Genomic DNA, 20,330 nt, shown 5'->3' with positions numbered 1-20,330 from the left:
GGGACTGGTCATCAGCAGACCCCCAGCTGTCATGGCAAGTGTCTACAAAATACTGACCAAATACTGAACATGTGAATGCGGCCTAATGCAAGGTAATGGAACACATGGTGAGACGTTATGTACAGTACGGACTACACTGTATTACAACGTCACTTTCAATAAAGCTTGTTTTATTGTAATTGCTGTATAAACACATCACACTGTAAACACTTCCTAACGACAGGCGGTGGATTACGGCCGCAGAGAACAGCGGAATAAGCGGTTGGGGAGTGTGTCAGCCTCGCTTTCATTCCAACATGGCGGATGTGAAAAGGCTCTATCTGTGGCGCACACTCTGCTGAAGTATAGGGGACTTTCACATCCCCTCGTGACCGGCGCTTCCTGCTTTGTCATGTGACCAGACCGCCTGCATTATCCACGGTGACAGCAGCGGCAGAGCGGGGGTCCCCGGGAGGTAAGAGCCGGCTGGGGGGCGGCAGGCTTCTGGGGGAAGGAAGCGCGGATGGAACGTTGCACGTGGGGGATGGAACGTGGGCGGGGCTAAGAGAATCTGATGGAACGTTGTGTGATCCGGGGACATATAGTATACAGACTGCAGCCATCCAATGCAGAGGAAGCCCTGGGATCACACTGCAGGGCCCCCACTTCATATGGGCCCTCTACATCCACACCATATGGGGCCCCCACTTCATATGGGCCCTCTACATCCACACCGTGTGGGGCCCCCACATCCACACCATATGGGGCCCCCACTTCATATGGGCCCTCCACATCCACGCCGCATGGGGCCCCCACATCCACGCGGCATGGGGCCCCCACATCCACGCGGCATGGGGCCCCCACATCCACGCCGCATGGGGCCCCCACATCCACGCCGCATGGGGCCCCCACATCCACGCCGCATGGGGCCCCCACATCCACGCCGCATGGGGCCCCCACATCCACGCCGCATGGGGCCCCCACATCCACGCCGCATGGGCCCCCCACATCCACGCCGCATGGGGCCCCCACATCCACGCCGCATGGGGCCCCCACATCCACGCCGCATGGGGCCCCCACTTCCACGCCGCATGGGGCCCCGACATCCACGCCGCATGGGGTCCCCACAGACATCCACGCCGTATGGGGCCCCCACATCGTATGGGGGCCCCATTGTTCACTAATGGTGGGGATGCAGAGAATATAGATGGGGTCTTGTAAGTGAGGTCAAAATCTGCATCCCCTCCCCCACTGATCGGTCAGGAGACTGAAAACACTTTCCAATGCAGATCCCATAAACTGTTCTTTGCGCCAAAACTATAGGGGTCCCATTGTGATGTGAGGGGGGCTGACATACGGGACCGCCTCCTCCTGACTTGTACACCCAGCATAATGTCTTTTTTTGCAGCGCACACAGTGTGATCAGGCCCGGGCGTGTAGCGGGGAGCCCTCCGATATCAGTGGGCGACATCCTCTGTACATGTATGGAAGCTGCGTCCTACAGCCGGCACCGGAGTGTAACCCATCCAGCTGCGATCGCAGCAGTTTAACCCCTTAGATGTCACTGATTAGCAGCAGCTAATAATGGCCAGTGCTGTGATCTAACCTCTAGGGATATAACCGCCATCATGTACCGCGGAGGCGGATCACATACAGTGGAGCATCTGTGTATAGTATGGCAGAGCAGGCCCCGGCGGACAGCGTTATAAGTCACCGCTGGGGATCGGCGTGTGATGGATCCATCGTTGCGGACCTTCCCATCTGTTAATGTTCTTTAATACTTATTTTTGTTTCTCCTATGTTAAGACGTTAGGGATGACGTCGGCGGTGGAGCGCACGAATGACCTGGTGCGGGAGTACCTGACCTTCAGGGGCTTCACCAACACCTTGAAGCATTTTGAGGCGGATATTAAAGTGGATAAGGAGAAAGGTTTTCGTGTAAGTTCCAGTCCGGACATTTCTTGTCTTATCGTTCTATAGGTTTTTTTACATTTCCTGTCACTTGCCCTTAACATGTTTTTTTTTTTTTACCTGATGTAAATGCCGCTGTTCTCCTGAATCCGGCGATGTTTTTCTTTTCTTTCTGCGCCTCTCCGTTCCTGAGATATGGCCCCTTTTTCCCTGTATATAAATCTGGCCTTATAAGGCAAGTGGGCGTGGTTCCTGACTCTTCTCTTAGGGCCACACCCACATTTGTAACAAGACGCGATTTAAATACTGGAAAGAGGAGGCCATATCTCAGGAACGGAGAGGCGCAGGATCAAAAGAAAAACAACTCCGGATTCAGGAGAACAGCGACATTTACACCGGGTAAAATAATTAAATATTTATGGCAAGTGACAGGTCCTCCTTAAAGGGGAGGTCAAGTCAAAATGATTATGTATAAAAGCATTATCACATGCTTTTTGAGCAATGGTTGATTCATTGAGTTTGTTATGCACTCTGTCCCTCAAGATCCTTCATGTGCCTGGACCCAGCCTTGAGAAAACACCACATAATGGAGCCAGATGGGATCTTGATGTAGTTCGCCTGTAAACCTAATCTTTTTACGTCCCATTGCTTCATTTATCTTCCATTAATCTGGTATTTAATTGTCCATAAAGGTTTGCAAAATCTGTAATTGCCGCAGTATAAAGTATGGGGGAGGGACATGGCACCTGGTCAAATATGACTTTTTTTTTTTTTTTCTTAAGGTGGATCGCATCGTGGAGCAATTGCTGCAGTTTATCCAGAGTTATGACCTGAACGGGCTGGTGGATTATTGGAGTTACCTGGAGCGGCGGCTCTTCAGCCGATTGGAAGACGTCTATCGGCCGACGGTTATCAAGCTGAAGACCAGCCTGTTCCGCTATTACCTGGTGTGCACCATACAGGTACGGGTCCTGACACATATTCCTTAATCCTCCTAAGACACTTTGCTGTAGGCTGTAAAGTGAGATTTTGTTTTTTAAACCTGTCTGTAGTTGCGCCACTTTGGCCACTAGGTGTCAGCGGCGTACAACTGTTAATCCCTCCGTACGTAATATTCTATTACAGAGCAGCCGGACGGACAAAGCGCACGACTTCTTCCAGAAGCAGGCGCCGGAGCTGCAGAACCAGGCCGAATGGAAGGAATGGTTCGCGCTTCCTTTTCTTCCTGCGCCCGATGTCAACCCGACCTTCTCCACGTACTTCTCCCGGCAGTGGGCAGACACCTTCACCGTGTCTCTGCACAACTTCCTCAGCGTCCTCTTCCAGTGCATGCATATCCTTACTGGGAAAGCAAAATATAGGGTGCGAGATAAACTCTCCCGAAATAAACAATTGTGTAAATCCCCCAGTATTCCTGCTTGTTCAGTGTCTGCGGATACAATTGTGTAAATCCCCCAGTATTCCTGCTTGTTCAGTGTCTGCGGATACAATTGTGTAAATCCCCCAGTATTCCAGCTTGTTCAGTGTCTGTGGATACAATTGTGTAAATCCCTCAGTATTCCTGCTTGTTCAGTGTCTGTGGATACAATTGTGTAAATCCCCCAGTATTCCTGCTTGTTCAGTGTCTGCGGATACAATTGTGTAAATCCCCCAGTATTCCTGCTTGTTCAGTGTCTGCGGATACAATTGATCCCCCAGTATTCCAGCTTGTTCAGTGTCTGTGGATACAATTGTGTAAATCCCTCAGTATTCCTGCTTGTTCAGTGTCTGTGGATACAATTGTGTAAATCCCCCAGTATTCCTGCTTGTTCAGTGTCTGTGGATACAATTGTGTAAATCCCTCAGTATTCCTGCTTGTTCAGTGTCTGTGGATACAATTGTGTAAATCCCCCAGTATTCCTGCTTGTTCGGTGTCTGCGGATACAATTGTGTAAATCCCCCAGTATTCCTGCTTGTTCAGTGTCTGCGGATACAATTGTGCAAATCCCCCAGTATTCCTGCTTGTTCAGTGTCTGTGGATACAATTGTGTAAATCCCTCATTATTCCTGCTTGTTCAGTGTCTGCGGATACAATTGTGCAAATCCCCCAGTATTCCTGCTTGTTCAGTGTCTGCGGATACAATTGTGCAGATCTCCTGCTTGTTCGGTGTCTGCACATCGAATGCCTTGATGTGTAATGTATCAGACTCCCACAATGCCGTTTGTACCTTGGTAAAAGGAACCTGTTAAATCCACAGTTTAGTTTTGGGGCGACTAGAGAAGAAAAACATAATTTAATGTAAAACCAGTACAGAATGTTCCATATTGTATGAATTTAATCTTAGAAATAGAAATGTAATTTATGTAAGTTTATTGGAGACGGAGTTTTCCTTTAACTTTAACCTGCACCGATCCCAACTATCCTGAACTTTGATGCGGAATGTCAGAGAATCTTCCATGTACAAGAGGAGAACGAGGCGCTGAGACAGAAGGTGGGAGAGGAGGAGCGAAAGAAGGGCGAGTGTCAGGGTCCAGAGGGAAATGCCATTTTACATTTTTATTTTCTTCTTTCCATGACTACATCTGTTGTTTTCTTAGCTCTTTGCTCTTCAGGCAGAGGCGCACCGGCTGAAAAAAGAGGGGGATGACGGCCCTATGGTTCACCATAAGCTGCCGCACTACGTCTCCAACATGGATCGTCTGGGAGACTCCGAGCTGTGAGTGACATCAGGACAACACCAATACATATAACTGCTATAATACTGCCCCTATGTACAAGAATATAACTACTATAATACTGCCCCTATGTACAAGAATATAACTACTATAATACTGCCCCCTATGTACAAGAATATAACTACTATAATACTGCTCCTATGTACAAGAATATAACTACTATAATACTGCCTCCTATGTATAAGAATATAACTACTATAATACTGCCCCCTATGTACAAGAATATAACTACTATAATACTGCCCCCTATGTACAAGAATATAACTACTATAATACTGCCCCTATGTACAGGAATATAACTACTATAATACTGCCCCTATGTACAAGAGTATAACTACTATAATACTGCCCCTATGTACAAGAATATAACTACAATACTGCCCCTATGTACAAGAATATAACTACTATAATACTGCTCCTATGTACAAGAATATAACTACTATAATACTGTTCCTATGTACAGGAATATAACTACTATAATACTGCCCCTATGTACAATAATATAACTGCTATAATACTGCCCCTATATACAAGAATATAACTACTATAATACTGCCCCCTATGTGCAAGAATATAACTACTATAATACTGCCCCTATATACAAGAATATAACTACTATAATACTGCCCCCTATGTGCAAGAATATAACTACTATAATACTGCCCCCTATGTGCAAGAATATAACTACTATAATACTGCCCCCTATGTGCAAGAATATAACTACTATAATACTGCCCCCTATGTACAAGAATATAACTACTATAATACTGCCCCTATGTACAAGAATATAACTACTATAATACTGCCCCTATGTAAAAGAATATAACTACTATAATACAGCCCCTATGTACAAGAATATAACTACTATAATACTGCTCCTATGTACAAGAATATAACTGCTATAATGCTGCTGTGACGTAATGTTGTGCTCACATTCGCAGTACCATGATCTCCAGTCAGAGGACCTCCGGATCCGCTGTCCAGTCCCAGAAGACCACCGGGTTCCTCTCTTCTTTGCTGCCACAGAGCAAGAAAGTCCCCAAGCCTCCCCCAGCCGCCATCTCCTCTCCGACACAGAGCGCCGCTGGTCTTCCCCTGAAGAAAGATCCGGGGAACAGTCAGGTATTGATTTGCCGTTTGTGTCCGGACCGTGTGATCTCGGCCTCTTTGTAGCCTGACATGGCTGATAACAGAGAACAATACCAGTTAAACGTTTCTTTTTTCAGGCCCAGAAAACGAAAGAGACCCTGTGTGTGACTAAGGAGGTGAAGAGTGTGACCAGTGTCCTCGGCGCCCCGGCCGTCCCTGAGGTCAGTATGGTGCAGCAGAGGCAGCGGCGCCTCCAGGAGAGGAAGGAGCTGTTCTCCAAGACGCAGTCACAGGTGAGGAGACATTTACGAAAAGAGGGAATGAGACTCTAAATGGGGGGAGGGAAGTGGACAGGTCGGCTTTGAAGGACTATTAAGACTTTTTTTTTAATTTGGGCAAGTCTGAGCCTAGAAAGAGCATTCTAGAGAATAGGGGCAGCACGAGAGGAAACCTGAAGATGTGTCGTCTCTTACAGCAAAGCCTGGACAAGAAGTCGGAGACATCAGACGCTGAGTCCGAGCTTCGCCCCGAGACCCCGCATGACCCGGTGGACGCTCTGATGAGAGGGGTGAAGGGGGTCTCGTCGGGCGGAGGAGGGGAGAAAGCGGAGCAGCCGTTCATCGTGCTCAGCCAGGACGAGTATGGAGAGCACCACTCCTCCATCATGCACTGCAGGTCCTCGGGACTTCCTGATACATTGTAACAAACTGTCAGCAGTGGACGGAGGTTTATGGGTGGTCGCTCTGACTCCGCTGTTTTCTTGCCTTCCAGGGTCGACTGCTCGGGCCGACGTGTCGCCAGCCTGGACGTGGACGGGGTTATCAAGGTTTGGTCCATCGACGGTATCATGCAGACCAAGGCGTCGGCCATATCCAAATCTGCGCTCCTGTCCCTGGAGTGGGCGACTAAGCGGGACCGACTGGTGAGTACGGGCGGCGTACAGGGGCCCCGCACCCTCGGAGCCTGCGGAGCCCACGTCACCACTCTGTTCTTCTCCCCGAGCGCAGCTCTTGCTGGGCAGTGAGGTCGGCACCGTTCGCCTGTATGACACCGAAGCCAAGAAAAACCTCTGTGAGATCGGGATCTGTGACGACATGCCGAGGTGAGCGCCGCCCTACGGGGGTCCGGGGTCACCGACCTGTGCGGTATGTGACACCGAGGATCTCTGTGCTCCTAGGATCCTCTCACTGGCCTGTAACCCCAGCGGGACGTCCTTCGTGTGTTCAGCCGCAGCCCCATCATCGGCCCCAGAGCTTCCCATCCCCGGGACCGGAGAGAACGGCGGCAACCAAGTGCCGGGACGACTGCTACTGTGGGACACCAAGACCATGAAACAGCAAGTAAGAAGCCTGGTATAGGGTGTTACTCCAGAGCTGCGCTCACTATTCTGCTGGTGCAGTCACTGTGTACTTACATTACTGATCCTGAGTTACATCCTGTATTATACTCCAGAGCTGCACTCACTATTCTGCTGGTGCAGTCACTGTGTACATACATTACTGATCCTGAGTTACCTCCTGTATTATACTCCAGAGCTGCACTCACTATTTTGCTGGTGCAGTGTCTGTGTACATACATTACATTACTGATCCTGAGTTACCTCCTGTATTATACTCCAGAGCTGCACTCACTATTCTGCTGGTGCAGTCACTGTGTACATACATTACATTACTGATCCTGAGTTACCTCCTGTATTATACTCCAGAGCTGCACTCACTATTCTGCTGGTGCAGTCACTGTGTACATACATTACATTACTGATCCTGAGTTACCTCCTGTATTATACTCCAGAGCTGCACTCACTATTCTGCTGGTGCAGTCACTGTGTACATACATTACATTACTGATCCTGAGTTACCTCCTGTATTATACTCCAGAGCTGCACTCACTATTCTGCTGGTGCAGTCACTGTGTACGTACATTACTGATCCTGAGTTACATCCTGTATTATACCCCAGAGCTGCACTCACTATTCTGCTGGTGCAGTCCCTGTGTACATACATTACATTACTGATCCTGAGTTACATCCTGTATTATACCCCAGAGCTGCACTCACTATTCTGCTGGTGCAGTCACTGTGTACATACATTACATTACTGATCCTGAGTTACCTCCTGTATTATACTCCAGAGCTGCACTCACTATTCTGCTGGTGCAGTCACTGTGTACGTACATTACTGATCCTGAGTTACATCCTGTATTATACTCCAGAGCTGCACTCACTATTCTGCTGGTGCAGTCCCTGTGTACACACATTACATTACTACGTCCCCGTTTTTCCCTCCACAGCTGCAGTTCTCTCTGGAGCCCGTTCCCATCGCTGTGAACTGCACCTCATTCAACCATAATGGCAATCTGCTGGTGACCGGTGCCGCTGACGGTGTGATTCGGCTCTTTGGTAAGTGGCGCAGTGTGTGGTGTTATATTTCCTTCTCATCAGTAGAGGGCGCTGTCCTTCTTGGTTTTTTCCTTTTCATGCTCGGGTGCACTGTCCCTTTTAAGTGACGTGTCCTTGTGCATGCTGGACGTACAGTTGGTGTCTTTGCTCCGCAGACATGCAGCAGCACCAGTGTGCGATGAGTTGGGAGGCGCACCGGGGGGAGGTGTACTCTGTAGACTTCTGCTACGATGAGAACGCTGTGTACAGCATCGGAGAGGATGGGAAGGTGAGCGGCGCATGCTGGGGGTTGTAGTCCTATCCTGCGCTCCCCTATAACTGCAGGATCTGACTACACAGTTTCTTTGTAGTCTGTTACCATGGATACACATAGATCTGTACAGGAGCTGTATACACAAAACGAGCATCGCTGTTTTTTAATGAGGACGAGTCGCTGAGTTGTATTTTACATATAAACGCATCTGAACAATGTCCCCGCTGATCGCCAAGTGTCCCTGGCTTCACCAGCTTGCTGACTGTTTCCACTTCCTGAAGTCGGGGAATAACATTTTTTTTTCTCTCCAGTTTATTCAGTGGAACATTCACAAGAGCGGCCAGAAAGTGTCGGAGTACTCGCTGCCTCCTGACGCCACGGGGCCCTTCATGCTGTCCGGCTACTCGGGCTACAAACAGGTGCAGTTTCCTCGCGGACGACTCTTCGCTTTCGACTCGGAAGGAAACTACATGCTGACGTGCTCCAGCACCGGCGGAGTCATTTATAAGGTGAGAGGATCCCGAGGGTCGCGGCCGGGAACGTCTGCTGTATTCACGGGTTGTGATAGCGGTGCCGGTGTAGCAGAGCCGACTGTGCCGCTCTCTGGTCCCTATAGACTCCTCAGACCCCGGTGTAGCAGAGCCGACTGTGCCGCTCTCTGGTCCCTATAGACGCCTCACATGCCAGTGTAGCAGAGCCGACTGTGCCGCTCTCTGGTCCCTATAGACTCCTCACACACCGGTGTAGCAGAGCCGACTGTGCCGCTCTCTGGTCCCTATAGTCTCCTCACACGCCGGTGTAGCAGAGCCGACTGTGCCGCTCTCTGGTCCCTATAGACTCCTCAGACCCCGGTGTAGCAGAGCCGACTGTGCCGCTCTCTGGTCCCTATAGACTCCTCACACACCGGTGTAGCAGAGCCGACTGTCGCTTTTTGCTCTGTATAGACTCCTCAGACGCTGGTGTAGCAGAGCCGTCTGCTGCTTTTTGCTCTGTATAGACTCTGGTGTAGCAGAGCCGACTGTGCTGCTTTTTGCTCTGTATAGACTCTGGTGTAGCAGAGCCGACTGTGCTGCTTTTTGCTCTGTATAGACTCCGGTGTAGCAGAGCCGACTGTGCTGCTTTTTGCTCTGTATAGACTCCTATGTAGCAGAGCCGACTGTGCTGCTTTTTGCTCTGTATAGACTCTGGTGTAGCAGAGCCGACTGTGCTGCTTTTTGCTCTGTATAGACTCCGGTGTAGCAGAGCCGACTGTGCTGCTTTTTGCTCTGTATAGACTCCGGTGTAGCAGAGCCGACTGTGTCGCTTTTTGCTCTGTATAGACTCTGGTGTAGCAGAGCCGACTGTGCTGCTTTTTGCTCTGTATAGACTCCTATGTAGCAGAGCTGACTGTGCTGCTTTTTGCTCTGTATAGACTCCGGTGTAGCAGAGCTGACTGTGTCGCTTTTTGCTCTGTATAGACTCTGGTGTAGCAGAGCCGACTGTGCTGCTTTTTGCTCTGTATAGACTCCTATGTAGCAGAGCTGACTGTGCTGCTTTTTGCTCTGTATAGACTCCGGTGTAGCAGAGCCGACTGCTGCTTTTTGCTCTGTATAGACTCCTATGTAGCAGAGCCGACTGTGCTGCTTTTTGCTCTGTATAGACTCCGGTGTAGCAGAGCCGACTGTGCTGCTTTTTGCTCTGTATAGACTCTGGTGTAGCAGAGCCGACTGTGCTGCTTTTTGCTCTGTATAGACTCCGGTGTAGCAGAGCCGACTATGCTGCTTTTTGCTCTGTATAGACTCCTATGTAGCAGAGCTGACTGTGCTGCTTTTTGCTCTGTATAGACTCTGGTGTAGCAGAGCCGACTGTGCTGCTTTTTGCTCTGTATAGACTCCTATGTAGCAGAGCTGACTGTGCTGCTTTTTGCTCTGTATAGACTCTGGTGTAGCAGAGCCGACTGTGCTGCTTTTTGCTCTGTATAGACTCCTATGTAGCAGAGCTGACTGTGCTGCTTTTTGCTCTGTATAGACTCTGGTGTAGCAGAGCCGACTGTGTCGCTTTTTGCTCTGTATAGACTCTGGTGTAGCAGAGCCGACTGTGCTGCTTTTTGCTCTGTATAGACTCCTATGTAGCAGAGCTGACTGTGCTGCTTTTTGCTTTGTATAGACTCCTATGTAGCAGAGCTGACTGTGCTGCTTTTTGCTCTGTATAGACTCCGGTGTAGCAGAGCTGACTGTGTCGCTTTTTGCTCTGTATAGACTCTGGTGTAGCAGAGCCGACTGTGCTGCTTTTTGCTCTGTATAGACTCCGGTGTAGCAGAGCCGACTGTGCTGCTTTTTGCTCTGTATAGACTCTGGTGTAGCAGAGCCGACTGTGCTGCTTTTTGCTCTGTATAGACTCCGGTGTAGCAGAGCCGTCTGCTGCTTTTTGCTCTGTATAGACTCCGGTGTAGCAGAGCCGACTGTGTCGCTTTTTGCTCTGTATAGACTCTGGTGTAGCAGAGCCGACTGTGCTGCTTTTTGCTCTGTATAGACTCCTATGTAGCAGAGCTGACTGTGCTGCTTTTTGCTCTGAATAGACTCCGGTGTAGCAGAGCTGACTGTGCTGCTTTTTGCTCTGTATAGACTCCGGTGTAGCAGAGCTGACTGTGTCGCTTTTTGCTCTGTATAGACTCTGGTGTAGCAGAGCCGACTGTGCTGCTTTTTGCTCTGTATAGACTCCGGTGTAGCAGAGCCGACTGTGCTGCTTTTTGCTCTGTATAGACTCCGGTGTAGCAGAGCCGACTGTGCTGCTTTTTGCTCTGTATAGACTCCTATGTAGCAGAGCCGACTGTGCTGCTTTTTGCTCTGTATAGACTCTGGTGTAGCAGAGCCGACTGTGCTGCTTTTTGCTCTGTATAGACTCCTATGTAGCAGAGCTGACTGTGCTGCTTTTTGCTCTGTATAGACTCCTATGTAGCAGAGCTGACTGTGCTGCTTTTTGCTCTGTATAGACTCTGGTGTAGCAGAGCCGACTGTGCTGCTTTTTGCTCTGTATAGACTCTGGTGTAGCAGAGCCGACTGTGCTGCTTTTTGCTCTGTATAGACTCTGGTGTAGCAGAGCCGACTGTGCTGCTTTTTGCTCTGTATAGACTCCGGTGTAGCAGAGCCGACTGTGCTGCTTTTTGCTCTGTATAGACTCTGGTGTAGCAGAGCCGACTGTGCTGCTTTTTGCTCTGTATAGACTCCGGTGTAGCAGAGCCGACTGTGCTGCTTTGGTCGCTCCGTCCTCACGCTTTGCTCTGTTTCCTGCAGCTGAACAGTGACGGCAGCACGCTGGAGAACTGTCTGTCCCTCGGGGGGCACCGGGCCCCGGTGGTCACTGTGGACTGGAGCACGGCCGTGGAATGTGGCACCTGCTTAACGGCCTCCATGGACGGAAAAATCCGGCTGACCACTCTGCTGGCCCAGAAATAGCGGGGGGATCCGAGCACCTGTGAATTCTCCTTTTAGTTCGAGGGTCCGATATATTTAGACAACACGACGGACGACCGCCAGGGACCAATCGTAAGCTCCGGTACACAGCGTGCTCCAGGACCCCTCTCAGGCCGTAGCAGACGCCATCATGGCCGCCGCACAGTCCAGCACCGAGCGCAGTATTAATGTGTTACCGTATTACTCCAATAAACCCAAATGTGGTGTTCCCCTCCCCCGGTCCTGACTCCGCCTCTTATTTATAGATGTCCTTAAAGGGGCGGTGGTGATGAGGGTTATATGGGGACACGGCGCATCTAAGAGAATCACAAAGTGTGTGGTAAATTCCTGCAATCTGACAACAATGGTGACAAAACGCGCTGACAACCGGCAGATCGGTGTGGGGAGGAGGAGTCAGTGTGGGGAGGAGGAGTCAGTGTGGGGAGGAGGGGCTTATCAAAAGGTGTGATGGTAGGGAGGAGCTTATCCGCTAAGGGGGTGCAGCTTAGTCAAGGGACCACCTACCAAAGTCAGGATCTTATAGAAAAATGGACCTTGCCTCTTAAAGGGAATGTCGCTGCCTGACTCTCGCGGAAACTCTCCACCCTGGCCACAACTATAAGGATCTTTAACAGTATTCCTCCTCATCGAGGGTCTCGCTTAGGCTTCTGGCGCTCGTGCGCTGCCCCCGCTGTAGTTAGGCCCCTGCTACTAGTACCCACCTGTGCCAGAATAGGGTCCCAGTTGCTAACAGCAGCTGCACAGGAGAAACATTGGGAAAATAAGTTCTGCCGGACTGTAACATTATCAGCCAGCTCCTCCTGATCACCAGGGACCCCCCCAGTATAAAGCTGCCCCCCACAATAAGAGCAGTAAGTGGAGAACTCCTGAGGACTTTCTATTGCAGCCAGCGCCACCTGGTGGTAAATAGACGTGCTGCGCAGTGGATAATAGATCCTTTCATAAGTTCCTAGTGCAGCAGCGCCATCTAGCGGTCACTCGTGGTTACTGCGGATGTAATAATGTACTGGTGCCGCCTTCCGGCTGGTAGCGCGCTGCAGTTTGGGGAATGTAGTTCTTGCTAAATTGAGGAAGTCGCCCGATCCGGGTGTGAGCATGAGGGGCTTCAGCTGTGAGGCTGCGGGTCCTGCACTGACTCACCCTGTGCGCGCTCACTAACCTGTGGAAACATAAGTATGAGGCAGCGAACTGGTTAATTACAGGTACATGGCGGTGATGGGAGGGGGCTGGGGACCTGATGGGGGCGCTGTGACTGGAGCAGTGGGATTAAGATGGGGTGCTGTGCTTATAATAGGGGGGCTCTAATTATGGAGCGCTGTGGTAATGATGGAGGTGGATGCTGTAATTTTGGGGGCTTTAAGATGGGGGTGCTAGAATTGTTATGGGGCGCTGTAATTATGGGGTGCAGTAGTTAGGAGCGCTGTAATTGAGTGCTGTAGTTACGAGGGTGCAGTAATTATGGAGGCACTGTAACCATTATGGGGGCACTGTAATTATTATGGGGGCACTGTAGTGATGGCGGTGCTGTAGTTATTATGGGGGCACTGTATTATGGGGGCACTTTAGTGATGGGCGCTGTGGCCGCCATTGTTGTGGGCGAGGCATTAATAACAGTCGTCTGTTAGTGACATGGACGCCGCTGGCTCCGCAGTGAAGAGGCGGCTGCTCCCCTCCTGGATGACAGATGATAACTCCGCGCCCAAAAAGCCGCACAGCGCAGAACCGCGGAGGAGGAAGACACAAGTGTGAGATATGGGGGTCTCTGACTGTAGTTACACGGACCCTCCAGTGTTAGTGGCTGCAGGGGCCTCTGCCGCTGCTGTTCTGACTTTGCTTTTTATTTCTGTTTTAGTTCGGTTTCTTCCAGGAAGAGGACGGTGTATTGTATGAATGAGCGGGAGCTGGTGGAGTGCGCCCTGGAGGTGCTGAGCCAGGTACTGCGCCGCGAGGGGTCCGAGCCACTGGAGGGCGCTGCTGTACATAATGGTGTGATCGGAGTCACCACCCCGAGGCTCCAGCAGGGGGCGCTGCCGTACATAATGGTGTGAACGGAGTCACCACCCCGAGGCTCCAGCAGGGGGCGCTGCCGTACATAATGGTGTGATCGGAGTCACCACCCCGAGGCTCCAGCAGGGGGCGCTGCCGTACATAATGGTGTGATCGGAGTCACCACCCCGAGGCTCCAGCAGAGGGCGCTGCTGTACATAATGGTGTGATCGGAGTCACCACCCCGAGGCTCCAGCAGGGGGCGCTGCCGTACATAATGGTGTGATCGGAGTCACCACCCCGAGGCTCCAGCAGGGGGCGCTGCCGTACATAATGGTGTGATCGGAGTCACCACCCCGAGGCGCCAGCAGGGGGCGCTGCCGTACATAATGGTGTGATCGGAGTCACCACCCCGAAGCTCCAGCATGGGGCCCTGCTGTACATAATGGTGTGATCGGAGTCACCACCCCGAGGCTCCAGCAGGGGGCGCTGCCGTACATAATGGTGTGATCGAAGTCGCCACCCCGAGGCTCCAGCAGGGGGCGCTGCCGTACATAATGGTGTGATCGGAGTCGCCACCCCGAGGCTCCAGCAGGGGGCGCTGCCGTACATAATGGTGTGATCGGAGTCGCCACCCCGAGGCTCCAGCAGGGGGCGCTGCCGTACATAATGGTGTGATCGGAGTCGCCACCCCGAGGCTCCAGCAGGGGGCGCTGCCGTACATAATGGTGTGATCGGAGCCGCCACCCCGAGGCTCCAGCAGGGGGCGCTGCCGTACATAATGGTGTGATCGGAGTCACCACCCCGAGGCTCCAGCAGAGGGCGCTGCTGTACATAATGGTGTGATCGGAGTCACCACCCCGAGGCTCCAGCAGGGGGCGCTGCCGTACATAATGGTGTGATCGGAGTCACCACCCCGAGGCGCCAGCAGGGGGCGCTGCCGTACATAATGGTGTGATCGGAGTCACCACCCCGAGGTGCCAGCAGGGGGCGCTGCTGTACATAATGGTGTGATCGGAGCCACCACCCCGAGGCTCCAGCAGGGGGCGCTGCCGTACATAATGGTGTGATCGGAGTCACCACCCCGAGGCTCCAGCAGGGGGCGCATCATCCCACATGGTCTCTGCCTGATTGTAGGCATTGAGGTTTTCTCAAGCAATTTCACACCTACTACAACCCCCAATATTGTTCCTGCTGTGAGGCTTTTATCATTTCTCCTTCTAGAGTAAAGTACAGAGAGAAGAGGAGAAGAGCAAAAACGAGGCGGCCTCCCCCTCTGCCGGCCGTGAGGAGACGCCTCCGACTGCCGCCGGATCCGAGAAACCGCGGACTAAGCCGCCATCATGTAATGACTCTGACGACCCGGACGACGACCCCCTAAAATACGTCCGGGAGATTTTCTTCAGCTGAGGAGAGAATAACGTTTCATATTTGTAATAAACGGATCTGTAGCATCCTCAGTTGTCAGGATCTCTGCTTGTTGTCAGTGAATAGAAATGTTACTGATTATGCGAAACCTGCGCAGACCTCGTGCCTCACACAGCCGGCCGCTACCGGGGTCACTGCACTGGATGTCCCTCATTAGCATATAATTATTATATCATGTAATATTAAGTATGCTGCCCCCTATATACAGTATGTGTCCACACACAGTACCCCCTAAATATTGTGAAAGCCCCCACACACAATCCCTCTTTATACAGTATGTACCCACACTACACCCCTATAACACAGTATCCCACACACAGCCCCCTATATATAGTATGACACGCACATAGCCCCTTATTTACAGTATGAACAATCCTATATCCCCCTATATACAGCATGAGCTTCCACACAGAACCCCCTATTTATAGTATGAGCCCACACACATTGCTCCTATATAAAGTATGAGCCCTCACGGCCTCCCTGTATACAGTAGGAGTCCTCTATATACAGTATAAGGCCCCCTGTATATACTATAAGACATCACATAGACGCCCCAGACAGTCCCCTCACATAGCCCCTCTATATACAGCATGAACCCTCACATTGCCCCCTATATGAGGTATAAGCCCCCACAAAGCCTATAGGCAAACAGATCCTGCACACACATTAAAAATCAAACACCTCACTCCTGACGCTCTGCTCCCGACTTCGCTGTGTGCTCTGGCACACTGCTCCGCACGCAATGTCGTGACTTTTGCCGTCTGTCGCACACTCTGAATTATGGAAGGAGCCACCATTGTATTCACCGCTCCCTGTATCCTGAGGACGTATATAATGGTGACATCGGGGTGCCGGGTGGGGGAGGGTGGTTGTATGGTACGACCCATAGGTAACATCCAGGGGAGCCAGCAGGATACATTTGCCCCAGTCTAGTATAAAGTGAAGAGAGGAGGGAAAGCCACATAACACAGACCAAGCTATCGGGAGGAAAGTACCATGGAGGGTAAAGGACGCAGGTGGTGTTTGTACAGAGAGAAGAAAGCATTCATGACAGGTGTGGTCACCTTGAGAAAGAGACGAAACGCGCGTCGGTGGCGGCGTGGACACTGATCCTGACACACTATGAGCATGGGTAAGCAATTTACTTAGTTTGGGACCTAGTCCTTGGAATGGTAAAGCACGCAGACTTACCTGGTTACCAATGTATTCCGGACTTCTCGGTCTCTCTCTGTGGCACTTGGGCACCTTACCCATGTTGTATATTTAACATCCTTTGATCAGGATTTGTGTGTCCTGTTATTACCTGGTCCTAGTCTATTTACCTGTTGTATTACTTATGATTTTCTTAATAAATTGAATTTTGTATTACTTTTGGACTTTTTACTCCATTTTTTTCATATGTTTTATGTAGTGACTGACAGTCTGCTCTCCTGATCTCACTGCAGAGCTGTGTGTGATTACAACTAACAAAGTACAGATTCCCTCTAAGGGTATGTTTCCATGTTCAGGAAACGCTGTGTGTTTGACGCTGCAGAGAGACGCAGCGTCAAACATGCAGCATCCAGATGTTACAGCATAGTGGAGGGGATTTAATGAAATCCCGTCTCCACTATGCGTGGTAACACGCACCCGGCGTCCCTGCGATTCCGGACATGCGGCGCGTCTTTTTAGATCGCAGCATGTCCGTTTACCTTGCGGCGACGCTGCGCCGCCGCAAGGTATAACACAGGGCCCTATGTGTGGGGTGCAATGATACCGGATGTGTGCAATGAACACATCCGGGATCATCGCATCCCCAGAAGGGGGGGGAGCGAGTTTGCCGCTCCGTCCAAACCGCCGGCCATCCTGAGTTGGACACGTACCCTGAGGGTATGTGTCCACGTTCAGGATTTGGTCAGGATTTTATGCAGGTAAAATCCTGAACAAATCTGCACCTGAGGTCACTGGCAGGTCACCTGTGTTGTCCTTGCGTTTTTTCTGCAATGTAAGGACATGCTGCGTTCTTAAAAGATGCACCGCATGTGCGTTTCCGCAGGTCTGCCGCATGCGTCTCTTACTGCATAATGGAGACGGGATTTCATTAAATCCCCTCCACTATGCTGTAACATATGGACGCTGCGTCAAAAACGCAGCGTTTCCTGAACGTGGAAACAAACCCTAAGGGCTCATTTCCACTTGCGAGAAACACGTCCGTGTCTCGCATGTGAAAACCAAGCTTTGGCGCCGGCACTTTGGAGTGGAGCGTGCGGCTCCATGTGTTTCTATGCGGCCGCACGTTCCGCTCTGGAGTGCCGGCGCCAAAGCTTGGTTTTCACATGCGAGACACGGATGTGTTTCTCGCAAGTGGAAATGAGCCCTGTCACGATTCACTCCGTGACCGTCACCCCCACGTCACGGGTCGGGGTGACTTTAGGCCAACAGACGGCTATCACATGTGCAGGGGGGCTTATCTTAATTATCCCTCCACAATGCGATGAAAAAAACACGCACAAGGCTATTGACCTCTTAGTTTACAGCAGGGGCTTATTCTAGGTATCCCACTGCTCTTCAATATACCATGAGCTGCAGGGATTTATGTATATCCCGCTTACAGTTCCACTTAAAACTTGCAGCTCTCTGGCGCCCCCCTTTCAGGTCAGATTAGGTACTGCACCGGGGGTAATTAGTCGCCAGAAAGGCTGCCTGCTATGTACTGGCTATTGGGCACGCTGCAGTGACGCGATAAACTCCTCCCACTCAGGCAGGAACAATAATTATCAACGCCGCAGCCGCTACGACACCCAAAGGCCTGCACAAATGTATGCTGCCACCAACTTCGATTAAACGGGTCCGAAGCTAACCCAAAACAGCGTAATTCCCTTCAGGAGACATAGGGCACGTTTTAGAGCAGGAAGAAAGAAAACTAGTAATTTATATATTTTTACTCCGAAAGAAGGCAGTGTTTATAAAAAGTTATATAATGGTGTTACAATATGAGACAATTGAAAATATGTACAAGGTAATTATAAAAATAACAGGGGTTAAATGAGAAATAACACTTACATGTGTTCAGATCATGTGGGGCAACCAGGCTAGTGGTGTTTCCATCTGTCCCAGTGCATCAGGACACTGGTTAGGAACAGCTCTTCAAGTCAGCCTCACATAGGCTCCAGCAGACAGACTCCCTGCTGGGGTCTGGTATAACACTTATAGCTCAGCCTGGTGACATCACTAAAAGGGGTTGGTTTACCCAGTCCGTCCTACCTCTTCAGTCTTACTAGATTTAACACAAGTTTGTCTAATGCCTGTATCTCCGCTACAGAACATGTCATAGTCATAACAAACCCAGCATTCATCTCGTATTAACATTGGCATTCTAATGAGATCAAATATGTCCTATTTGTGATGCATAATTACAGAGAAATCCCTACTTTTTACCTGATGGAGTTAGAAGCTCGTGTTTACAGCGGTTGACCAATCCGCCGAGGGACGTTAAGAGTAGGTATTTTCCTTTTTCTAGCCTAAATCGTTAGCCCAATATCTTACAATAATAGAACAAAGACTCTCATGGATTCTGGAAGCTTCTATACCAGTTTCTGCTGGTGCAGTTGGGAGGGGGGCGAGTAACTTTCTTCGAGCCTGGAATTTATGGCCCGGGCAATAAAACCCCCTTCTACCATACATTCCGAAGCACACAGAGAAACAAAGAGAGCCAGAGAGAGAAGGGCAGTTTTAGCCCCCAGCATGGGCTGAAGGACAAAGCTACAACATCATATTATATTTCATACAATATCGTGACACCTCCCCCTTTTGGTGTGCGCTACGGAGGTAGAACCCCTCGGTATGCCTCCATGCGCACCTCAGTAGGTTCACCCTGGCAGGACAGCCCATCTGCATTTCCATGCTCCCTGCCTGTTTTGTGTTCAATGGTGAAGTCAAACTGCTGAAGGGCAAGGCTCCAGAGTAGCAACCTGCCATTGGTTCCACACATGGCGTTTAGCCAGCGCAGAGGGTTGTGGTCGGTCACCACGGTGAAGGTGCGACCGTACAAGTAGGGCTGAGAGCGCTGCAGGGCCCAGACTATGGCCAGGCACTTCTTCTCGATGGTGGAGTAGGCCACTTCCCTCGGCAAAAGTTTCCGGCTCAGGTATAACACGGAGTGCTCTTGGTCCTCCGGGTCAACCTGGCTGAGCACAGCACCAAGGCCAAACTCGCTGGCGTCGGTCTGCACCAAGAACGGTCGACTGCTGTCGACTGCTTTCAACACAGGGGCGTTGCACAGTGCTGTTTTCAATGCCTGGAAGGCCCCCTCACAGCCATCGGTCCAGTTGACGATGTGGGGTAGCTTCTTCCTGGTGAGGTCAGTCAAGGGTTTTGCCAGGCTACTATAGTGCTGTACGAAGCGCCTATAGTACCCTGCAGTGCCCAGGAAGGACATCACTTGTTTCTTGGTCCCGGGAGTGGGCCAGTTCACGATCGCGCCCACTTTCTCAGGCTCGGGCTTTAGGGTGCCTCTGCCTACCCAGTGCCCCAGGTAGTGGACCTCCCTCATGCCCATCTGGCACTTTCCGGGCTTGATAGTCAGTCCTGCTTGGTGAATTCGCCTGAGCACCTCCTCGAGATGCTGCAGGTGTTCCTCCCAGGAGGGACTGAAGATGGCAATGTCATCCAAGTACGCCACTGCGTACTTCTCCAGTCCCTGAAGCAGGAGGTTAACCATCCGCTGGAAAGTGGCAGGGGCATGACCGTGGACTCGTACAGTCCAAAGGGTGTGATAAAGGCGGACTTCTCCTGCGCCTCGGGGCTCAGGGGAATCTGCCAGTATCCTCGACTCAGATCCATTATTGTCAGGTATTTTGTGCCAGCTAACCTCTCAAGCAGCTCCTCAATGCGTGGCATTGGGAGCGCGTCAGAGGCTGTGATGGCGTTGAGCCCCCTGTAGTCCACGCAGAACCGGGTTGTCCGGTCCTTCTTTGGCACGAGAACTACAGGTGAGGCCCACGCGCTCTTTGACCGTCAAATCACCCCCAGCTGTAACATCTCATCGATCTCCTCGCACATAACCTGCTGCACCTGGTCGGAGATTCGATGGGGTGTTCGCCGTAGTGGGGCGTGATTCCCGGTGTCCACCTCGTGGACT

At 51.0% G+C, this 20,330-nt stretch overlaps 2 protein-coding genes across 2 annotated transcripts; both read left to right on the top strand.

The window, feature by feature from the left end:
* Window positions 1-330: 330 nt before the first annotated feature.
* On the top strand, window positions 331-12,016 carry WDR91 (WD repeat domain 91). The gene is made up of 16 exons (XM_069763170.1): window positions 331-454; window positions 1,786-1,917; window positions 2,673-2,852; window positions 3,016-3,223; window positions 4,279-4,361; window positions 4,468-4,586; window positions 5,547-5,727; window positions 5,832-5,987; window positions 6,170-6,369; window positions 6,466-6,616; window positions 6,702-6,796; window positions 6,872-7,034; window positions 7,984-8,092; window positions 8,248-8,360; window positions 8,657-8,854; window positions 11,618-12,016. The coding sequence occupies exons 2-16, from the start codon at window positions 1,795-1,797 to the stop codon at window positions 11,777-11,779; spliced, it is 2,241 nt and encodes a 746-aa protein (XP_069619271.1). The 5' UTR covers window positions 331-454; window positions 1,786-1,794; the 3' UTR covers window positions 11,780-12,016.
* Window positions 12,017-12,856: 840 nt separating this feature from the next.
* On the top strand, window positions 12,857-15,239 carry CYREN (cell cycle regulator of NHEJ). The gene is made up of 4 exons (XM_069763171.1): window positions 12,857-12,999; window positions 13,423-13,542; window positions 13,650-13,731; window positions 15,008-15,239. Exons 2-4 carry the CDS (start codon window positions 13,427-13,429, stop codon window positions 15,191-15,193), a joined length of 384 nt encoding a protein of 127 aa, XP_069619272.1. The 5' UTR covers window positions 12,857-12,999; window positions 13,423-13,426; the 3' UTR covers window positions 15,194-15,239.
* The last annotated feature ends 5,091 nt before the right edge of the window (window positions 15,240-20,330 follow it).

The sequence above is a fragment of the Ranitomeya imitator genome, chromosome 4, assembly GCF_032444005.1.
Source record: "Ranitomeya imitator isolate aRanImi1 chromosome 4, aRanImi1.pri, whole genome shotgun sequence".
In the NCBI taxonomy this organism is placed as follows: domain Eukaryota; kingdom Metazoa; phylum Chordata; class Amphibia; order Anura; family Dendrobatidae; genus Ranitomeya; species Ranitomeya imitator.
The sequence above is the reverse complement of the archived record's forward strand: the minus strand, read 5'-3'. Positions and strand labels throughout refer to the sequence as shown.